Below are 22,505 nucleotides of genomic sequence, written 5' to 3'. Positions count from 1 at the left end.
ATAGCATCAGGGGCCAGTGTTGACACCTGATGCACCTGCAGTCACATGTCTCAAAACTCTGTCTCCAGTGATGTTTTGATGAGGAAAAGGTTAACAAAACATGCCCATTTTACAATGATAATTCATATTACAATAATTCATTTTCTTTTCTTCTCTTCTGTGAAACACTTCATGTCTTTATCAGATTCCATTCACTTACAGTGTAGGCTTTAAGGGTGTGACTTGGTGAGTGAAAGGTTATGTGAAAACTTCCTGGATCTTTTTTTTTTTTTTTTTTTTAGCATTTCCTTTAAACTGAAAGTCTTTTACCTTAGCAGTAAAATTGTTAAAAACCGATGAGAATATTTAACGAGCATTACCTTTGGCTACTCTGCAGCATTGTATTAGGTTTAATGATTGTATGTGATAAAAGAAAATCATTCGGCCTAGCGTACGCGTTAGGATGAAACCATGATTTGGTTGCACCATTGTAGATACTATCTACTTTAAATGTAAAAGTTGGTGGGAAACAGTGCGGTCATTATTATTATGTGAATCTCCGGGCGGGGCGGTGATTGGGACATGAATAATGTATTGCAGTGGGAGGGGACGGTTTCGGCAGAATGTAGTCAGTTGCGTGCGTCACGTTGAGAACTGAAGACAGAGGACAAGGTCTGGATGGCTGTGTTTACTGTCACTGGAGGACGTTTTCATGCACCGAACACCAGGTAAAACCACTTGAATCACTTGTTGCTGCTAAAACATGATATACTAGATGGTGTTGATTTCTTGTCTTGTTTGAAATAATTTTCCCCGCCTTATTTAGTTCTGTAACCTGCTGTGTTGATGGCATTTTAGAAATGACATTTTCACATGTCTCATGTTGCTGATTTGGATTTGACAGAAACTATTGGTCATTTTGAAGGTAAAGAATGTGCCACACTGAATTGATGTAGACTAGACTATTTGTGATACTAATTGTACTAATAGAAAGTGTGGTCTAATGCTAAATGTTTCTGCTTAAAAGTGGATGTTGTTTTTAATCTAAATTCACTCTGTCCAAAATATGTTTATGTGTTTATGTCACCTTTGTTTGGTCATGTTTGTAATTCAAGCATCGTTTTTTTCCAAGCATGCTGAAAGTATAGGAAAAATATTATGAGGCACCTTTTGTAAAGGGGTTTATAATAATGACTTTATTCAAGTTTAATAAACCACTTTATACTTTGTAGATCAGTTATAATAGCCTAATAAGAACGTTTGGCTTCTTTGACATTAGTTGTGCTCAGTGCCGACTCAGCAGTGCAGTGTTGATGTTGAAACACAGGCAGACTATAGGCCACGATATACAGTATATACCGCACAGGATATGAGGGTTCAAATTCATACGGGTTCATACTGTGTCCCGCGGCTTGATCGGTTAAATCTCACTAGTGTCAGCATGCTGGAGGAATGAAGGTGCCTGCCGCCGGCTATTATCAACCTGCTGCAAATGGTCTGATGGTGCCACAGTGCGTTCTCATTGCTTGAAGTGAGTAGATTTGTGCTTGTTGCAGGTTAAACTTATATTATTTATTCATATAATATTATTTTCACGTGTGTTGGCTTCACTGCTGCAGTGATAATACTAGCTCAGGTTTAGGGAGTTGTATCTACCGGGGGGGGGGGGGGGTATCCCCTGTGCTAACTGCGCTGCTCCCTATGCGATTATTTACCTCCACTGATGTGTGCAAACACACGGCGCACTGTTGTCCTTGGCTGAAACGCAGGTCAGTTCCCTCTTGCATCGTGCCACAGTCTACCTGATGGGTTTTTACAGTCACAAGGAAGCAGACATGGCGTCAGCTATGCAAACTGGGCTCAAATCTCTGCCTGGCGCAAGCAACAAGAGGTGACAGAGCAGAGCCGGGTTCCCAGGATTGTTTTGACCCCCGCCTGACCCCAACTTTTTTTTTTCCTTTTTTTTGTACCTCTTTGAACAAGCATTAATGGATATTGATCAGATCCGGATTTATTGTGTGACTGGTAATCCAGGGACCCCTGCTGGGATTCTCCAGATGGTCCTGCCCTAACTCCTAAATCAAGGACTTTATTCTGATAATGCAGTTTCTTCTACTAATTGTTCAAAAAGTAGGCCTATATAATTCCTATTATGTTCTGCATTTACAGTGAGTTTAAAATGAGTGCACTGACTGATATTTGTAAAAAAAAAAAAAAAATACACACACACACACACATATATATATATATATATATATATATATATGTGTGTGTGTGTGTGTAGGCTACTTCTATTTATTTTGAGGATATCTTCTCAAATTAAAATTTCTGGTTGCAATGAAGGAAATATTTGATTGAATTGTCTTCCTATTATTCATGCAAATTGTTTAAAGGTGTTCTTCTCTGAACAACTGCTGTTGTTCCTGTTGTTCTTCCCTGATATGCAAATCTCCAGTTCAGCACAGTTTCTTCTCCCCCAGAGGGACACGCAGTTTGACTTAGATGCATCTCATTAATCAGTAGATCACCAAGATACCTACCGCACACCTTCCCCTTCTCTCAATGAGCTGTTGTATTTTCTGAAACGAGTGGGCGAACATCTGCTTACCGCTGTCCTGTTCCCGGGTGTTTTTGTTTTCAAGTTTCACAGATGGGTCACTAATTGTATTTGTCATGTTGTGTTATCATAACATGGAGCCTGGCTGCTGCTGTCAGGCGCCTGATTTATGGCCTCTGGCCTTAGTGAATCTCTCAGATCCTCCCCTAGCATTTGCTCAACTGGCTTTAAATGTTTCCTGTTGTGAGATGAAAGCCACAGTAACATCTCACTAAGGCCAGCTTAACTTTGTTTCATAGGTCTGGCTCGCGGTGAATGACACAAATCGTTTTCCATCAACAAAGACCAATCTAACAAAGACAGGCAGATTAGATTATGTTGAGAAAAAACTTGATGGAGTTTTGAGCATGTCTATTGTGTTTGATTGCATGAACCACCTACTGCTTTACACACCTGTATTAGTAGCAATGCAGCCCATCCAGTGGAAAACACAACAGGAAGATATTAGGATATCTCTTGTGAGAGAAGGCTCACAATATGATCATTGTCTCTGTTTCCTTGTGCATGTGATCTGAGTGTCGCCGGCTGTGTACAAAGATTGCATTGGGTGTCTGTTATGGTACATCAGGCACATTTGATGCTTTTGTTGACTACAGTATTTGATTCTTAAACGTTAGACATGTCAATTGAATTAAAATTAAGCTTTTCAATACTGCACACAAGCAGGCCTCAAAAGAGGATTTGGGTTTGGCTACTACACCAATGGGATACATTGATCCTGGACCTTGCGCTGTTACACCCACGTACAGTAACTCAAATCCAGATTCAGATTATGTGACGATACACAGAGGACAGGGAGTGTGTGTTTGGTGAAGACAGAAAGCACAATTCTCTGTAGTTTCTGAGAAATTACTCAGACATAGACAAAGCTGAGACAGTTGTGGACAACTGGATCACCAAAGGGATTAGTGTTTAGGGAAGTTGAGTTAGTTGTGTTGGGGTTTTATAGCGTCTGCATGTATAAAAGTTTACTTTCATCCTGTTTTTTCTTGTTGCTTTTGTTAATTATGTGATTATTTGTCTCATTAACTGATCAATCGTTTAGTCTGACCAGTGGTCCAAACCTGAAAATATTAAATTTACAATGATATAACCCACAGAAAAGCAGGAAATCCATTTTGAGAAGTTTCCAACTTGCAAATATTTGTTGATTAATTATTTAAATGATTACTTGATTCGAAAGTAAATTGTTGTTGATACATTTTCGGTTGATTTACCAATCAACTAATCCTTTCAGCCACTAGTATTCTAAGTGCTATTGTCATTGCCAGTTAGTTGGAATCTGTGCAGCATTTGAATTATGAATCTTGTGAACTGTGATTATGAAATGTCAAGGAAGCTTTTTCATGGTTGATTAAAGAATTTATCACCTCCACTTCAGGCCTCCTTTTCCATCCACTGATTCTCTCCTGTCCTCCTCCATCAGGACAAGGCATGGCTGGGAAGCCTTTCCGGGCCACTTATATCTGGAGCAGCATCATCTCCAATCTCCACACTCATGTGGAGGTCAAGCGCCGGCGCCACAACCTCAAGTCCTACCATGACTGCTTCCTGGGCGCAGAGGCAGTGGATGTGGTGTTGGCACACATCACCCTCAACCGTTTCTTTGGTGATGAGGCAGTGCCTCGCTACAAGGCAGTCCGTCTTTGCCAGGCCCTGATGGACTCGAGGGTGTTTGAGCCCGTGGGCATTAAAGTATTTGGGAAGGAAAAGAAGAGGGCAACGTTTGAGGACAGTAGTTGCAGTTTGTACAGGTTCCTGAGCCCGGCGACCAGCTCCTCATCATCGCTGACCAACGCCAACTCTCACTCCACTAGTACCATCGAGAGTGGCTATGACTCACCGAGCATGAACAGGAACAAGAACAGCTATAGTCCGTCACGTGAAAGGTACAGACTCATGTCACAACATCTTCAGATCTCATTTTTGATTTGCTTTGTTCTCCTTTCTCCTGATAGCCAGGAGTTAATCCAAAATCCAGCATGGCTTTAGACTGGCAACCTCTGAAAGCTAGTGAGGCATAGCATGAGATTCTTGAACTCCCATCACGTAGACATGTCTTGATACCATTCATTTCCAGTAACCCCTTCATTACCAGTATTACAATTTTAAGTTCAAATTCCAACTTAAATAGCAAAATCTAAATATAATATTAGAAGAGAGACGTAAGAGATAGAAAACCACTGAGGTTCTTGCTCCAACATGTTTTATTCTCTTTCTTGGTGAGAGTGAAATGAGAAGGAACACTCTCGTGTCTGTACCGTCATTATAAAGCTTAGCACAAAGACCGGAAATAGCGGGAAACTAGCGCCTGTCTGTAACAAAGGAACTTCTAAATCTCGCTAAGTAGCATGTTACATTTCATTCGTTTGCAATACTGCAACTGAAGTGTAAAAGCAATTTTTTTGTTTACAGACGGTTTCTTGGTGTATTCGAATTTCGTAGTTGTAGTGTTTTGTGGTGTTTTGTGCTAAGCTAAGCTGAGTGGCTGGCTGCTGGCTGTAGCTTCATATTGACAGTTCAGACATGATAATGTTATAGAACATCTCATTCGACTCTCAGCAAGAAAGCAAATAAGTGTCAGTCAGTCAATTCTCCTTCACTTTGTGGCTGGAGAGTCACGTTCTAGTGAGGCTGTGGAGCACAAAGCAGAGACAGGCAGGATGCTTGCTAACACATGGCCTCAGGACTTTGTGTTTGCTCCCTTCTGATCTAATGTTTTTGTCAGAGTGACAGCTCCAAGCTGGACTACACTATAAGTCCCTAATGGGAGATGAGCCATGTGCTCAAGCAGTTTCAGTGAGGCTTTTGTTGTTTGCAGCATGAGCCGAGTCAAGTCTTAATGGGAATAATGCAATGTAAACAAAAAAGAAGAACTTCACATCCAATTCAATGGTCATCAGAAACTGTTTAATGTTGAAAATAGAACATTTATTTTGTCAGTTTGATATGAAATGACTGTAATCAAAGCAGCAGTAAATTGAGACTGAATCACATGTACTAGAAAACATTTGCAGCCTGACGCCACATTTGTTCCTGTAATAAGTCTGTTTTTTTCTCTCTTCAATCATTTTGCACTGATTGCTGTAATTATGTTACTCTTCAGTCAAGAGGTGCTGGGCTACTCCACCCACTCCCCTGTAACAACAGACAAAACAATGGAGGACGTGCTGGGAAACCTCAACCTGGGCTCGACCATCACCCCTCAGATGATCAACCTCGGCCTCTCACAAGAGCGTAAGTTGTCCTCTGTCTGATGAGACACAGGAGAATGACGTAAAACAGGACCGGCTGTGTGCAGTAAATGCTTGGTCATACTCGTGTGTCTGTGTATTTGTGCACCTAAGACACTTCTGACTTTTAACAGGTGTGGATGAGGTGTGGCACCAGCAGGCAGTGTTCAGGCTGTTGCAGCTGATAGAGCTCCCCCTACTGGAGAACTTATTAGAGGGCAAGGACGCATCTCGGGCTCCCCTGCATGGCACAGACAGTGACCCAGACCTGTTGTACACATCCAGCTACCTAGACCGAGAGGTCCTCAAGGCCTTCAGCGAAGCCCAGTAAGTCCTCAAAAGCATTTACAGTTTTACTGTCTGCTATAAAAGTAAATTTTCTTATTCAAATCCATATTTCTGTCAATCCTAATCCACTGCACGCAACTTCTGGATATAATAGTGGGTAGTCTATAGTATGTATAGTTTTATAATGTGGTGTTGCTACCTCTGCCTGAGCAAATAATCATGATGAAATGATTATTTTTATCTCTGATTATATGTAACCTACATGAATAAAAAAATAATTAAAGCCTGGTTTTAACGTGGTAGGGTGTGTACCACACAGGCTTAGTCCTAACCTCAGCGGCCATGGGTTCGAGTCCACTCTTTCTCTCTCTCTGCCTGACTTTATTCTCTCTCTTTCACTGTCCTATCAGAAGAATAAAGGCAAAAATGCCTGAAAAAAGACTTAAAAAAAAAGAAATCTGTTACTTTGCTGGAAACAGACAATTTGTCTCTAAAACACTGAAGATCAAGAGCTTATCTGAATTTATTTGTATCTCTCACTCGCTTGACTTTGTTCAATCTGCTGTCTGTGTCTAAAATCACACTACTTCCCTCCCCCCTCAGGGCTGATGAGTGGATGTCAGGGGCAGTTGACTGTCTGGAGTTTCTGCCTGATGAACTAGTGGTTGAGGTCAGTCGAGGTTTGGCTGCTTGTGCAAACGACGTGGTTCAGTGTAAGAGGCTGCTCTATGAGGTCCTGGCTCAGCATTACGGACACACACAACAGGCACCACTGCTCAGCAACCACGTCTTCGACATTCACTCTGGCATCTCGGAATTACTCGGTAAGAGGAGGAGCTATAAGGGCTCTTAGGTACCCTGTTGTTTTCAGGAGGGCTATTTCAAATACATTATAATCACAAAAACTAATTTGATCAAGTTTCGCATTTTCATCCTTGTATTTTCTGTGGTTGTTTGTCAGTGAACGGCAAGCAGGAGCAAGCTCTGGAGGCTCTGCAGCTGAGCCTGAAGCTGCAGGACTCTCGCAGCAGGGAGGAGCTACGCAGACTGCTGAGATTCATGGCCACTGCAGCCAAACCACAGGAGGTCAAACTGCACAAAGAGGTGGGCACTTGTGCGCATCTTGTGTGTCTCTGAAGATGAGTTTGTTAGATTGTTATTAACTCTAAATAATCCTCTGTCAGATTGAGAACAGAATGGCGGTGAAGAGGTCTTTCTCAAGTGCCATCGTCTACAGCAGAAGACTCTCCAAAGGAAAGGTGGACTTGATGGTTCTGTTCATGATGGATAACCACTGTGATCTTTTCAAAGTGAGTGCTGCTAATTTTCCTCTTTCCCAGTGTGTGTACGTGTGCATTTGTTGTTGTAGGAGGGATGTAGCAATCTCTGCAAGAGACCTTAGGTGCAGGGTAGATAAAAAGCTGTTTACAAGGGCTGTTCAGAAGCAGACTTGTAACCAATCAGACGTTGGATATTACTGGAGAGAGAATTCATAAATCACGTGTCTGACTTTGTGAGATCACAGACAGCTACAAACTAAACAAACATTTTATTCATATTAATGTTGGATCGTTAAGTCAAAGTAAATGGAACCTTAATGTTTTTTTTTATTGCTCTCTTCCCACCAGATTCCTGTTTCCTTGCACAAGATGGTCAGTGACAGAATAGTGAACATTGTGAAAGGGAAGGATCCAGATATGATAACAGGTTTGCACATTTTCCTTTTATCTCATATTATTATTTGTGCGACCAAACTTTTCCTACTCTTAATTTTTGCTTCTCCATCCCTCTTTACTGCAGGGTCGACATACTGCACAAGACTGAGTGCTAAGGCCTATTCAGAAAATGCACAGAAAACCACCAAAGAAGAACTTTGGTCCTTACTCCGGACAGTCCACGAGGACCCGAAACTCTGCGCCAGAGAAAAGAGACGGCTGCTGGGACAGTTTTATAAAGGCCATCCAGAGATTTTTGTTCAGTACTTTGGAAATAGATTGTCCAGTATCAACATGTTGCTACAGTAATATTTATTAGATGTTAAAAAAGAAATCATGTATCATAATGTAAAAAGACATAGATGTAAGAAAAAAATCTGATACGATGATGTGCGGTATAGTAAGTGGATTTTCTTTGCTTGTATGTAAATTGTTTAAACTACTGAAAAAGAATGTGAATTTTAATTGTAGAGACTCTTAATAAGCTGCGATATTTAAGGACATATTTACTTTTTAAATGTCTTAAATTTAAAAAAAAATCTTTTCTTTGGTGCAGGACACTAACATGAAATGACTGCCAGTTATATGTGAGACTGTTACTTTCCCAGAACGACAAAGAGAACCATGTGTTCCTGAAAGCTTTTTTTTTGTTTGTTTTGTTTTCACACTGCAATGCGTCTTGATGACGTTCTGTGTCTGCAAGCCAGTAAGGACAAGTCTGCATGTCACTTTTCAATGGATGTATTCTCTGTGCTTGTGCAATAGGAACAATGTTAGAATATGAAAATGTGTCTGTTCATGTGGTTTCTCATATACAGTGCGATGCACAGACTGAGGAACCATCAAACGGAAATTTGAACCTGGAAATCTGAAAGTCTAATGATGTGCTGTAGTAAACAGTCAGAGGCATTCATGAGAATCAGCCCTCTAGGGGTTTGTGTTTGTTGCTACAAATCAGCAAAACAGATGTTTGTTATTTATTTATTTTTGACTGAAAACCTTAACCATAGCTGCGTTTTAGCTGCATTTTCAAGGTTCTGTTTGAAATAAGGTTTTGTGCCCCTCTCTAATCACCTGAGGAAATCGCTTCCGCATCTCCAGGTGACAGAAGCATTCCAGGACTAACTTTAAGCCACACACATTTTGCCAGGTCTTGATAAAATTCAGCTGAAATTCATTCAAACATGTAGGTTACCCCTTTTTTCATTGGAGACACAAAATGTGTATGTGCTGATAAAAAGAAAAGAAATTCCATCTGGATTGTCCAGAAATGTGTCTATCAAACACAAATATTATTCAATATTGTGTTCATTTTGAGACAGAGCTTTATGGCCCAATCCTACTTAAACACAAGACAAGCAAATAAATCAAATACAGTTGCAAATACAGTCACCTCCATATGTGTTACTGAGAGTGGTCTTTAGGTTCTCTGTCAACTAATGAAGCTGTAAAAATTGATATCCATACACACACTGTGTATCTCTAAAATAAAGACATAGTTTTGGAAATAATGTTTGAGTTCAATGTTCATGAAAGCCCCTTTCCTTTTCTCATATTCTGTCATTGTTTACATTAAGAAGTTCCAGCCAAAACACACACGCTTTCATCTCAACATCTCAAGAGTCCAGAGTTTGAAATGCAAACAGTAGCTTATCAATTGTAATGAAAAAATGACAGGTACTTTCCTTTCGAGACCTTTTGTTCAGGTAGTTTTGTTGATACTAGAGAGCAAAACTAGAACGAGAAACCAGAAAGAACCATGCAATTACTTTCTTTGACAGGTCCTCTTGGTGGGGAGCTCTACTAAAACACTTTAAAGGAAACAAATGATTCTCTCACGTTTATCATTCAGAAACTATTGAATACAAACACCCACAAAAGTAAAGACGTTGTCATAGATATATGCTTTTGTTTTTTACAGTCAGTTTTAGTTTCTAAGAGCAATAGGCAGAGACTTCTAAAATAATGCAAATTTCAAAATAGAATTCAGACTTCATTATGTGGCAGTAGACTAATGTTCTGTGGAAACTGTTTCATGTCACAGTGTTACCTGTGAATAGACTCAGAGGTGAGATAGGCTGCCTCATGCTCAGAACAAAGGCTGTGCTGGGCAGACAAATAATGGTGCAATCAGTACAATGTGAAAACCAGCAGCTGGCAAATATTAAAAAAACATTCTTTACGTAAGTTGTATGTTTTTATATGAAGTAGAGTTTAAGAACTGCCTGGATTGGAGAGCTAATTCTGAGGGTTTTTTTTTTTTTTTTTTTACACAGCTACAATAAACATATATTTTTTTGTTTGTTTATTTTACATTTTGCAGCAGCACACATTCTTTGCTCAACTACAGACCATTTTCAAAATGATCTTCTTCTGATAATAAGTGGATAATGCTAAACCTGAGATTCTGTTATCCTCCATAGAGAGAATCAGATTATTTCAACCGATGATTGAACCTTTCAGACCAACAACTAAGCGTCATACTGCCATCTAGTGGCAATAATAAGGCCTGGCATTGCTGTGCTAAAGATGTCTTAATAAAATGTCCACTCAGAGAAAGGTGGGATTAAAGCATAAAGCAAGTCAAAAAACAAAAACAAAGCAAATATGGTTGATTTTTTCCCCCACTTTTATTGAAACAACTGTGTTTCCTCCAGTTATCTAAAAAAGCTTAATTCCACTTTGCCATCACTGGGAGATCACAAGGCCAAAACCGAACTGTGTGCCAAAATGAACAGTTGAATTAAAAATTTTTTACAGTATAATGGTCAGTCTTTAAAAATAAAAACTGTTAACAAACAAAAGCCACAAGAACACCCAAGTGTGCATACTGTATGTACGACTGTGTGAGTTTGTGTATATGTATGCTCGTCTTCTGTACAGACATCAAAGGATGTATAATCTGTGAGACACTCTGAAGTATGGACATGTACGTTTACCCCATATGACCAGCTACTAAGATTACATTCTTGTTGGTTTCACTCTGTTTTATTTTATCGAATCCTCTTCTGTTGGCGTGCTCGGTAGATATCATGTATGGGCGGAGCCACAGCTCCTTTGTCATCCTCCTCATCGGAGTCTGCATTAGGCCTCTTGAGTGACTTGGCAATAGCATGGTTCTCCATGGATCCATTGCCCTCCCCTCCTGCATCGGGCTGTCTGCCAGTGATCAGCTCTACAGCAGCATCAACAGCTAAAAAGACAGAAAATGCATCAGTAACAGGTCAAATAGGGGGCAGAATAACATCTTAACACAATGAGTTTACTTTGGACCAGTGCTGGGCCAATCGTGGGGTAGGTGACCGACCATCTGACTGACATTTCCATCACCAGAGCCACGTTGCTAGTGTGGCTAAAAACAGACATTCTGGTCTGGATTCCTCTGAAGTGCTGACAAAAGCAACTTACTCTCAGGAAGTGTGCATCTCCTAAAAGTTTCCATGAGCTCATCCACTTGAACAAAGGGGCCCTGCAGCAAGACACAATCACAGATTCTTTGAGTCCTAGCAGAAAAAAAACCCTGCTGCGTTCCTTTTTTGTTCATTACCAGTAAATATGAGCTTGGCAGCATTAAGCTGCTGCTACTCACAGTAAAGCATGTAGGCGGAGGGAGCAGCTTCATTAGAACAACAGCAGCTGGAGGGACTGGGAAAACTCCACCAGGGACAGGGTGTAAACCTGGAGCTGTGGGGAGAAACACAAGAGGCTGCATCAAAGATGAATCTTTTTATGCGTCAAGTCAATGTAGAAGAGAGAGCAAAAAAAGATGTCAACACATATAAAGACTAATGATCTTGTGTGATGGGCATGAGTCTCAAACACAGGGTTTCACTGATGTATCATAAAATGTAGTGGATTTGAGGGAAGAGTTCGGGCAGCTAAGGACTACATACGGGCAAGGTGACGTGGCTGGAAGGGGATCATCTGATTGGTGTCAGGTTTGGGGTACTCAGGTTTACGGTCAGCTTCATCCTTCAGTGTAGGCACAGAGGGCGCCACCACAGTCTCTGGAAGTAGTGCTGCCAGTTTGGCACGAGACACATCCTGCAAACACACATTGGAAAATGTTTAAATATCATAGAAAAGCTTGCTCTGGGTAACTGTTTTGGCAGCAAGAGATGCATTTTGTTCCCTCAACAAAGGGCAAAATACACACCTTGTATCCAAGGGCCTTGAGTTCACTGGTAGAGCAGGGATACAGGTCCATGAACTTGTATCTGTCTACGAGCAAAGCCGTTTCTTTGCCCTCATACTCATCCTTGAAGGCAGTGAAACGCCTGCGCTCTACTTTCAGAATACTAGCCAGGTCTCCTATGTTGCTCTCAAATGCCAGGAACCGAGCCCAGATCTCACTGAGGAGCGAAAGACAAATCAAAGTGAACGAACATCATTGGAGATATCAATTTTTTACGACAACTTATTTAAATACTTGACGTTACCCTGACTTTTCTGGTGACAGGCTTCCTGAGGTGAGGACACGTTCAAACAGAACCCTGGTGTTGTTATCCTCTGGAGAGAGAAGAAGCACATTTTTTTTCCATCAGTATGACGCAGCTGATACTAAAACAACACTGCTTCCTTATAGAATCAAATGTCATCAACAAACATTTGTATTAGATGTAAAGCAATATCCTTGTAACAATGTCTTAGATTAATGGATTAATAGCAAAGAAAATATATTTCCTACATTCTGTGCCTTTTATTACACTTTACCTACCATTAAGATGTGAGAGGTAATCAATGTATGCCAGTATGTACTCTGGAATGTCACCATATTTCTTCAAACCAAGCTCGAAAATCTTAAAAGCCACCGATTTATCCTGTCGGGAAAAATGAAAAGAGTTTATTAAAAAACAATGTAAGATTGATTTTGGTCACACCATACATAAACTAAATGTGATTATATGTGTCTTCACCTTGCTGCAGTAGTACTCCATCAGTGCTGCAGTCACGTAAACATGGTGGCGTGTGCGTGGATCCTCCCGGGCCTTTTTGAAGATGGTGCGACCTGATTTGATGCCCTCCGCCCTCCTGGCAAACTTCATGTACTGGATGTAGACCAGCGTGGGGTCAATGTCTTCAATGGCCAACAGTTTATTATAGATGCTGTGGACTTTCTCGTACTTCATGCGGCTCTGTGAGGACGGCAAAAAGAAATATGCTGATAAGTCCCTGTGTCTCTCACCGTCTTGGTTATGACTGAATAAGCACCTGGGCACTCACTTCTTCATAGTCAGCAAATGAAAAGTACAGAAGCATGTTCTTCTTCAGAAGAGTCCCAATGGCACGTTCATAGATGTTAGCTGCCTCGTCACTGAACAGCTTGGAATTATTCATATCCTGAGAGAAAAAAAACATTTATAAGTGTTATACAACTGTTTTGTGTCCATGTTTGACTTTTCGAAAAATACTCAACAGGTCTTTGTCGATTTCACATAAAATCTGAGTGTGAAAAAGGTTTCATCTCTCACCCCTTTCTCTGCCAGCAGTTTGCTGGACTGCTCCAGGTACTGTGCTGCCTCATACCATATGTCAGGATGGTGGCCAAGCACCAGCAGGCACTGCTCATAGGCAAACATGACTGCAACACAGAACAGGACAGCAATTCATGACAATATCTCATCTTCGTAAAAAATACTCAATCATGAGTGGGGAGAGAAGTGTCGACCTGTGCCCTCTAGTGGCGGCATTCCTATAGGACAAAGATCTATTGTACTCAGACTATCTCCATTGAATAATGTTCAAAAAATGACTAAAATCACACACCAGCATAATTACTGTAAATCACCAGCCTTTTGAGGCATATTCATTTACTCATTTTGGGACATACTGGAGGCATATATAGCGAAGATTTACAAATTCTAACACAACCCAATATATCTTGGTGACAAATAATAACCTCTCTTTGTGATGAGGGTCTGGTCTTCTGTGCGCAATGGGTTGCTTTTTTCCCACTGGATGTACTTCTTCCACATTTCCACTTGCTGGGCTTCCTGAGGGGAGTTCTGGGGGGGTACTGAGGGTGCATTCCTGTCCAAACCCTTCATCACAGTCTCATACTCCTGAATTACACACACCACACAACAGTTTATATTAGTTTACAGAGAAAGCTCGACTTCAATATATAGCACAAAGATTCAGAACAAGTCAGTGTATAATCGTGACACTTTGTGTGGATAATCTCACTTTAGCAACTCTCCTGGCGTTCATGTAGTCTCTGCTTCGATCCTCAATCATCTTTTTGGCCAAGTGCACATTGATCCCCTGGTTATGAAATAGAGATGTCGGTCAAGCACTCCATCACTCTCTAGTGCCTTTAAACACCTAAAACTTCTTGTGTTCGAACGCATAGTTAGAACCTGGGTCAGCCTCTTACCTCTTCATATTTGCTATAATCTCTCCAGAGCTGCTCAATGTTGATCATGGGGTTCACACAGCCTCTCTGGTACACCCGCCGTACTGCAGTGATTCGCTGGTTCTCTGCGTATGAGCCCACAGCCTCACTGATAAAACAACAAACGCAAATGTCATTTCAGAGTTGGCTGATGCAGTTTAAGTCTCATAATATTACAAGATAAATACTTACACTCCTTTGAGGAAGTTGATGTAGTCCACCCAAATCTGTGAGAAGAGAGACTAGCTTTTAGGTGACAGCAGTTAACAGAAACTCATATACACAAGTACAAATACATTGTTCACATCTGTGTACCTGATAAGACATTATTTCCATGCCGATTTTATCCAGGGCAAAGTCATAAGCCTGGGCCATCTTCTCTCTGAGAAGAATAAAAATAACTGGATTAAGTAAAATGTGTATTTTAGAGTACAGAGTATGTCAACATCCTTCAGTTCACCCCACTATATGCAGCATGTTTTCTTACTTGTAGCTGGGTAGCTTCCCTTTGGTCTCTCGAACATATGAGAGGTAGCATTTCCACAGGTCGATGTGCAACACTTTCATTAGGCATCTCTGAAACAACTACGGGGCGAGAGTATGGAAGGATAAAAATAAGTGGAATAGAGACACAAACACTCGTTTTATATATTCTGTGTATATTCTACAAGACAACCACCCATCCTCAGTGTTTCAACTGTTTGGTTTAATAATCCCATGCTCAAACTAGCCTGCTGATCATTAGTGGTAGATCCCATGTAGGAGGATTAACAACTGCACCATGGAAAGCCCAGAAAAGCGGTTTTTACTGCAGCCCATATGCCCACATATAGGGGGTGGGGGGGGTGTCTCCTCAGCACAGCTAGTGCACTCCCCTTATCCTGCTTCAATAGACAGGCCTCAGATGTGGCCCACATTTCAGTGAGCTCCTCCAAACTCAGATTGTTTGAGGGATACAAATGTCTTGATGCGTTGCATTGTCATTCAGGTAAATACTGAACAAAGTGGACATTTTAGGTTAGGACTCACAGAATCTATGAAAAGCATGGAAACCCAGCATGATTGAAGAACACACCAATGCAGAGGTTGATTTGTTCCAGTGCCATCAGTTGAAAGGTGTTACCAGCAGAGATAAAACACAAGATATTATCCTATAATAAAGTCATAGGACCACAAAGTAATAGATGTTTGCAAACCAGTAAGCATGGAATCAACTCACACTTCAAAGGCCTTGCATTCATATTCAAAATACATTTTCTCAAAACTTGCACACTTCCTTTTGTTAGTTTGTTAAATTATGTAATAATAATTTTGTTTTGATTCTGGGACTTAAACTCGAAATGTTGCAAGTATATGAACTGTTTGAAATGACTGCACCAAATGATATGCCTGTCACATTCATTTTCAGATGCCTTACAATATACTGATGACTTTAAATGTACACTATAATAGCATGTGTGCATATTCTAAGGGGAAATCACAAAAAGGTTCTTATAGTAGAGAACAGCTAGTTTGATTAGAAAAAGTGAGACAACCCTTAGTGAGATGACCCTCCCCAGATATGAAAATAATACTAGTCAGCTTTCGTGAGTGTGATGGACACTTACCTTTTCTACCTTGTCATAGTTTTTAGCCTTGATCTGCAAATAGAGTGTAAATGCAATGTTAATTCAAAAGTCTCCTCTACTTTTAAACCTTACAGGGAACATGCATTCATGCAAATGAAACCATTCACACACACGCGATCAACAAAGTGAAATTCACACAAGAATGACAAATTACTTTTAAAAAAAAAGGGGTTTATTTTCTTTGTAGATTGCGCCACATGACCCAGAAAAGCACCAGTGACCTCGTTACAGAAAAAAATCCTGGCAAAAAGATCAGAATGCAGAATTTAAATATTAACTTTGTGGAAAAAGACGCTCATAATCTGAGAAATACAAGTATTTGACATTTAAATCACTTCCTTTCACAGCCTTAGGCGAGCCTGTTGCCTTGGTAAACAGTGTTGCAGGAATGAATTTCAAATGGCCTAGTGTTGATGAGCTGAAGCAACAGTCTCGCAGCATCCTGCAGTACAGACAGGAGAGGCTGTCGTTTCTGTGGTATTAGCTACGTTTGGTAGACTGATCCTATCCCACTGTGCTTATGTTAATGTGCTCTACAAAGTATAAAAGCAGCATTAAAACCTTTCCTGGTAGTGACAGATTTCATATAATGTGACTACAACATCCCTGGTTCGATTACTCTCTCCCTTTGTATTTTGTCAATTCTCAACTTTCCACTTTTTCAAAAGCCAAAAAAAAAAAAAAACTAAAAACTTAAATTCTTCTGCATTGAACATGCTACATTTAACAATTCAAGATGAAAAGTTTGTTTTAGTTATTTATGTAACTAATGAACAGAGTAGTGGAATTCAAAATTTTAAAGTGTTGGCTGACCAACAAAACAGGAAAAAAGCCTCCACACTAGACCCACTCATCAGCGTATCGTCTAGGAAATAATTTCTTAAAACTAGATGTGATGCAGTTTAGAGGGCCTTCAGGGTACCATCCCTAAAAAAGACTGACCTACATTACTTGCTCATTCCAAGCACCGCAATAGCACATCTGTCACATTAAGCTTTCACCTTCATTAAAAAAAAAAAAGAGACCAAGCTGACTATAATTAGAGGGAGACATAATATGTGTGCTTTAGAAAAAGCATCTCCCAATAAAAATGTGCATTTTTAATTATTTGCCTGCAAATATTATATAATGCCTCAGAAATACAAGCTGGAATCTGAAATTTTTAGTTACAACAGTTTCAGCATGTTTTTTTTTTAATAATCAGAACTACACAATCAAATACATGATTTTCTAAGCAAAACGTTGCACATTTACTCGTTACTTGATGTAGAAGTATGAAATCCATGTGACAGAATCATAAGTAGTTCCCAGAATCTTTCAAATCTGAGCTTGTACAACATCTGATGCAAATCTAACGTTTTCATATGCTACACTGAAATGGAGCAGCTATATAATAAGCACAAGTTAGATTCTGATATGAGTAAGAAATATTTAGATGAGTCACGTGAGATGGTTACAAGACTTTCTAGATTCTCCTCCTGGAGGGTTACATTAGTACATATTTATCAGCTGTTGTAAGGGGGAGTCTTTAGTAGCAGTTTACATAACAGACTCAAAGCACAAATTCTACTGAAGATGCCTACCACAAAAAAGTTAACAACATACCTATGTGATCACACTATGAACTTACTTTAATATAATAAAAGAAAATTCACATAATAACGTTGAATAATGAAGTATAAACTTAACAATTACACAACCACCTTATGGGAGGGAAAGTTGATAAGGGGAGGTAAGATGCGGAAAGAGATTACTGAAATGACCAGTATGTTCAGTATGATCAGTAATCTCTCATTTTCATTAGGAAAATAAACCATTACATAATCTTCACGATTTGTTAAAGATGACTAGCCTGAAAAATTCTCTGACCAACCCAATTTTTTAGGTGGAAACAGGACAGTAGTTTCCAAGAGATACTGAAATCCAATTTTCTTAGGTCCTATAGCCCATAAATGCAAACAGTACTGAATGATAATCTTTCTACATTGCAGTTAGCAAGTTTGAAAACATACACCAATTCTACAACCAAGCAGTAAATTCCACTTTTAGATAATTATTAGTATGAAATACAATGTTGCAAATACAAGACATGAGATTGTCACATTTCCTTATTTGAGAAAAAAGACTATAAGATGATCTGAGATCCAGCTGTTTTTCTCCCTTAAAATAAAAACTACATTTTTTCTTTATCATAGAGCATACTAGCCATGATGTAATCCTTAAAAACTGGCAGAAATGTGTTTTTAATTACAACAAATAACCTGTGATAATCTGAAACACTGAGACTGCGGACGTTGGCCTTAATATACTCTCGTGTTTCCTAACCCCATGCTATGGGGCTAAAACATAAAGCGACAGTAACCTCCACCATTGTGTCAGTCAACATGTGCTGGCAACCTTCACCCCAGGGCACACTTCTCACAGTGCACTGGGCGTTTCAGTGAATGCAATGTGAGAGCTGGACTCTCTCTCTCTGGACTAGGTGTGATTTGCCTAGTGTGCAACTTTTATGCAAATGAGGTCTTTGTAAAATCTCAAGAGAGCAAAATGTGCACACACTAACACAAGGATAGACTATTCACTTACTTACTGCTTTGCACTTTGTGACCACCCCTCCCCACCCAAAAAATTGCAGAATATGGAGAATTTAGCATAAATATGTTTAGTAAGGCTATGAGGATTTTCATCTTGGGTTGGTAATTTTATAGTTCTAACGTACTTCTATGATGTAGTTCAAATAAAGGGGAAAGATAAGAGCTTATCCACACACATACTTACCAGATAAAGAAGTGTCTTTATACTATGAGTTACAAATGAAGTGTTAACTATTAAAATATCCTACCAATACATGCCTTGGATACTACTTTGAAAATGTCACTATCTGCTTTTAAATCTTCAACAGGAATAAAAAAAAAAAAAAAACAAGCTTCATGCCGACTCAGATAACCAGTGTGTCATTTCAGCAAACAGAAACCTCTATGCAAATATGCTGAACTAATACCTAGATTGTGTTTTGGAATAAATTGTGGTTTGAAGTTTAGCAGGTATTTAATAATACTAATAAGGTGAAAAGAAGTTGAAAATAAATACACACAAGTATAATAAGCTCCAAATCAATCGACTTCATTGGCCAAATAGGTTTATGCGTACAAGGAATTTGACTCTGGTCCCTAGCCCCTGCCTTTTTCCACCCACTTCCCCCTTAACTATTATTAGCTGAGTATATATATATTTGGTAGGGACCCAATAAAAGAAAACCACGGGCTACATGCACAAGCACAACTTGTCAATTACAACTTAAATACATTAACCTTAACATTAACCACTTAATCACCTGACAATGCAGAACATATACCTAATTATTATTTTAACAGTTTTGCATCATATTATGTATTCCTGGGTTTAGCAACTCACTAACAACAGTCTGCTAAAGCTTATTTACTAAAGATCCGCAGGTGAGTTTAAATTTAACCATACCCACCCGATAACGATCACAGTACAATGTGCCTTTTCAATTCAGAAATTTTTTTAAAATTTCATCCTAATAACAAAAAACATTATTTGTCATTTAGCTGGACACTATCCTTCAAATTTGTCACCTATAACAATGTACCTGCCTTCCAGAAAAATAAAGCTTCAGTGATGTTCAAATCTTTCAATCTGCTTTATTTGAACCGTCTCCGTGATGTGCTGCATATTCTTATGATCCACAAATCATCTAGAGTTTGCTACTGATGCTTTACTGGCACAAGTACAGTTAGTGCCTACTGTTGGCTAGCCTAAATTATTAAGAACAGTTCCTGAAAAGCCAAGTCCAGTAGGAAAAGGCAGCAATGTGTTCTTTTACCATTTTCCCAACATAATATGTCCAGGGATAGCTTCACACATGGGAGCAAGCACACAACAACAAACGACAACCAATGCAGCCTCAACATACAGCAGCATAGAGGTAATCATTTCCCAGACCTACACACTGGACTTAACTAGAAGCTCAATTCTGATGATTGATGACAATGTGCAACTTTGTGCAAGCAATGTGTTTAACACCAATTGCAGCAGTCATCGGCAGAGTTGGGGGGCATCAGAAAATCATCAGGTTCATCAGGTTAGCAAAAATGATAATGGGAAAAGGGAAAATGAATCATCCTATCAGTAGCTGACTGTATAAGATCAAAGCCTGTGGGTGGCATTAAAGCAAATGGGTCACTGCTCATATATTCAGGAGGAGTGGGGAGGATATGTCTCAAGGAAAGAATGGGCCACACAATCAAAATATTTGTTTATAAAATTACCCGAAAGAAATGACACAGGAGGCAATAAATTGACACGACAAGTGAATAAAAGGCTAATGCACTCCAATACCATTAAAATAGTTTTAATACTGTTGCAGATCAAACATGCAACAAATGCACTTTACCCCATTTAAATATGGCGCAGATAAATGTTTTTTTTTCTTTTTTTAAATCCTGGGAACATAAGAATTTTCTGAAAAAGAAATGGTTAGAGCTATTTTCCCCTTTGTTTGTGTTTAAAGGCACAATTCTTAATGAGTCTAGCTAGAACCTGATAATTTTTACATTATCCTACATCTATGTTCAATCCAGGTAATTTATTGTATAGGATATTGTCAGGTAGGTAGAAGCTTTCAATTGTCAAAGTGTCTATTCCTTTCTCCCATCTATAATACACTTGTGATGAAAACTCTTTGAGTTAGAGCTGATAATTGCAACCAAGTAGCCAGGTCTAGGGATTCTAAACAAGAATTGTGACTTTAAACTTCATTGAAGTAAGAGACAGTTTGGTTGTGTGAAAATCACATTGTTGATCATGTTAGAAAATTCCCAGCCATGCACACTAAAAAAAAAAAAAGTATTAACCTCAGCTTCAATGAATAGTTTCCAGAATCTGCCAGAACTTGGGAACTGTGTGACAAGTCGCTCATATGTCTTCCTTGCTTTATCTATGGGTTGGTTCTAAAGAAGAAGAATGGATTTACAATGCACACTATTTAATATATTAAGAAGCAATCATATGGGAAAAAGATGTAGTGTATTTAAACAATTTATATCCCCTGCCCCACTACCCTCCCCACCCCTTATTCCCAGTTTGCTTAACCCCAGGAATGCAACTCTGTGTCACTAAACCTGTGCTTCTCGAATCAGAATGCTCCATGCGTCAAGGTCATATGGGTTTTCTTCCAACTTCTTCTCTGCCTTCTTCACCTTCTCTGGAATATACTCTGCTGCCGCCTGCAAAAACACAAAAGCAAAGGACAAAAGATTTATGCTGCTGAACAGACTGTGATGGTTATGTTGTGGTAATGACTCTAGGGGCCTACGGGCTGATGGTATTGGGATTGGCTGGGTATTGATAAACGGGACCGTAAATTATCAGCTATGCCCCCGCCGAATGTTTAAAACCATTAGGAACACCTGGCTTGTGGTTTGTAAATAAATCAATCGTTTTAACTCTAGCTAGCTATGTCCTTATAGTTGGCACCACTGAGGAACACCCAGCACAGTGAAAACTACAACCACTAAAGCTGATTAACTAACGGTATCTGTATGTTAATGCCAAGGTAAGATGTAGGTGATATTAAGTAAGCACAACGCGTTAACGATGGTCAACCAAAAGTAGCAACTATGCTACAACTAGCCAGTCAATATGGCGCATGACAAGCTAAACTTGGAGCTTTACGACGAACCCATAGAAATCACGAATTGTCTGCGTAAATGTGTCATACAAGCTACTACTGGCGTATAAAAAGTCACTACATAATGCGTACACTGTAACAGAGTTTATTTGCTAATATTACCCGAATAAAAAAACAAATTAAATGATGCTAGCGTTTCAGTGAGGGTTAGCTTGCCCCTGAGCAGAACTGCATGTAGCTACCTGGTCGGCTGCTCCCTCGGTGGACATGGCTGGAAGAGTAATCTAGGTTAGAAATGTTAAATCAGTTGGATGAACGCTCAAATAATAACGTGATGGCAATTTAAAAAACGACTAAGTAATCGGCATAGCTTCAAAAGGGTCGATCACATTGCCCTCAAGCAACTAGCTGCTCAACGGCCGGCCGATACCTCAAAATGGCGTGAAACTTGTGTTCCGTTTCGCCAACAGCAACAACAATAACACTTCCGGTGCCAATTATTTCAAAATAAAATTATGAATGTCCACAAAACCAAACTAGCTGAAGCAACTTAAAAATTGACTGCACACATTATATGGTGCAATGCATCCTCGCACTATTCGTAAATTATTACGTAACGTTTAAACAAGCAGGCCCACTAGAGTGATGACGTTTTGAAACTAAACCGTCCACTAGTGCTACAATCATAGGCTGCAACTATGAGTTTAATTATCTAATGAATTAATCTGCTAATTTTTTCATTGATTAATCGAGAGATTTGCTTGAAAAATCTCAAGTAAAATATAAATGCCCCATGTAGACAGTTAATTCCGACCAAGTGATTTGATTGGACGAGGGGCATTCCAAATGAGTGCTGATCTAAAGTATAACAGCACTGAACTACATGTATCACTCTGCTTTACAGGTGTTCTATTAACCATTAATTGGCGTTACATTAACGGCCGTTATCTATCTCAGATTATAACAACCTTTGCAAAGATGAATATTTCCAGAAATAA

General features: G+C 39.5%; 2 protein-coding genes across 3 annotated transcripts; one reads left to right on the top strand and one right to left on the bottom strand.

Annotated features, from left to right (window-relative positions):
• Positions 1–496: 496 nt before the first annotated feature.
• depdc7a (DEP domain containing 7, paralog a) lies at positions 497–10,310 on the top strand. Of its 2 annotated transcripts, none has more exons than XM_056374853.1 (9): positions 497–707; positions 3,978–4,485; positions 5,703–5,833; positions 5,964–6,156; positions 6,721–6,941; positions 7,079–7,221; positions 7,302–7,427; positions 7,746–7,824; positions 7,918–10,310. In XM_056374853.1, exons 1-9 carry the CDS (start codon positions 692–694, stop codon positions 8,139–8,141), a joined length of 1,641 nt encoding a protein of 546 aa, XP_056230828.1. In that variant the 5' UTR covers positions 497–691; the 3' UTR covers positions 8,142–10,310. The 2 variants fall into 2 exon arrangements, with proteins under 2 accessions (XP_056230828.1, XP_056230837.1); XM_056374862.1 differs by having other exon boundaries at positions 499–707; positions 4,023–4,485.
• A 133-nt stretch (positions 10,311–10,443) lies between these two features.
• On the bottom strand, positions 10,444–21,968 carry cstf3 (cleavage stimulation factor, 3' pre-RNA, subunit 3). Its single transcript, XM_056374842.1, has 20 exons — positions 21,750–21,968; positions 20,999–21,103; positions 20,732–20,827; positions 15,834–15,866; positions 14,714–14,811; positions 14,542–14,608; positions 14,419–14,453; positions 14,209–14,335; positions 14,019–14,096; positions 13,732–13,894; positions 13,304–13,413; positions 13,056–13,172; positions 12,749–12,967; positions 12,550–12,652; positions 12,272–12,341; positions 11,989–12,184; positions 11,726–11,876; positions 11,422–11,516; positions 11,241–11,301; positions 10,444–11,025 (listed from the first exon to the last, which is right to left on the bottom strand). The coding sequence occupies exons 1-20, from the start codon at positions 21,774–21,776 to the stop codon at positions 10,826–10,828; spliced, it is 2,151 nt and encodes a 716-aa protein (XP_056230817.1). The 5' UTR covers positions 21,777–21,968; the 3' UTR covers positions 10,444–10,825.
• Between the last annotated feature and the right edge of the window lie 537 nt (positions 21,969–22,505).

The sequence above is a fragment of the Seriola aureovittata genome, chromosome 1 (assembly GCF_021018895.1).
Source record: "Seriola aureovittata isolate HTS-2021-v1 ecotype China chromosome 1, ASM2101889v1, whole genome shotgun sequence".
Classification (NCBI taxonomy): Eukaryota; Metazoa; Chordata; class Actinopteri; order Carangiformes; family Carangidae; genus Seriola; species Seriola aureovittata.
The sequence above is the reverse complement of the archived record's forward strand: the minus strand, read 5'-3'. Positions and strand labels throughout refer to the sequence as shown.

Bases quoted from the DNA above. Each gene is read 5' to 3' on its own strand.
- depdc7a (XM_056374853.1), top strand. The intron at 6,157-6,720 runs GTAAGTCCTCAA...CTCCCCCCTCAG, and splicing joins AAGGCCTTCAGCGAAGCCCA to GGCTGATGAGTGGATGTCAG. The intron at 7,222-7,301 runs GTGGGCACTTGT...ATCCTCTGTCAG, and splicing joins AGGTCAAACTGCACAAAGAG to ATTGAGAACAGAATGGCGGT.
- cstf3 (XM_056374842.1), bottom strand. From the start codon at position 21,776: ATGTCCACCGAGGGAGCAGCCGACCAG. The intron at 20,828-20,998 runs GTTTAGTGACAC...CTTCTTCTTTAG, and splicing joins TTCTGATTCGAGAAGCACAG to AACCAACCCATAGATAAAGC. The intron at 11,517-11,725 runs GTATGTAGTCCT...TTCTCCCCACAG, and splicing joins CCAGCCACGTCACCTTGCCC to CTCCAGGTTTACACCCTGTC.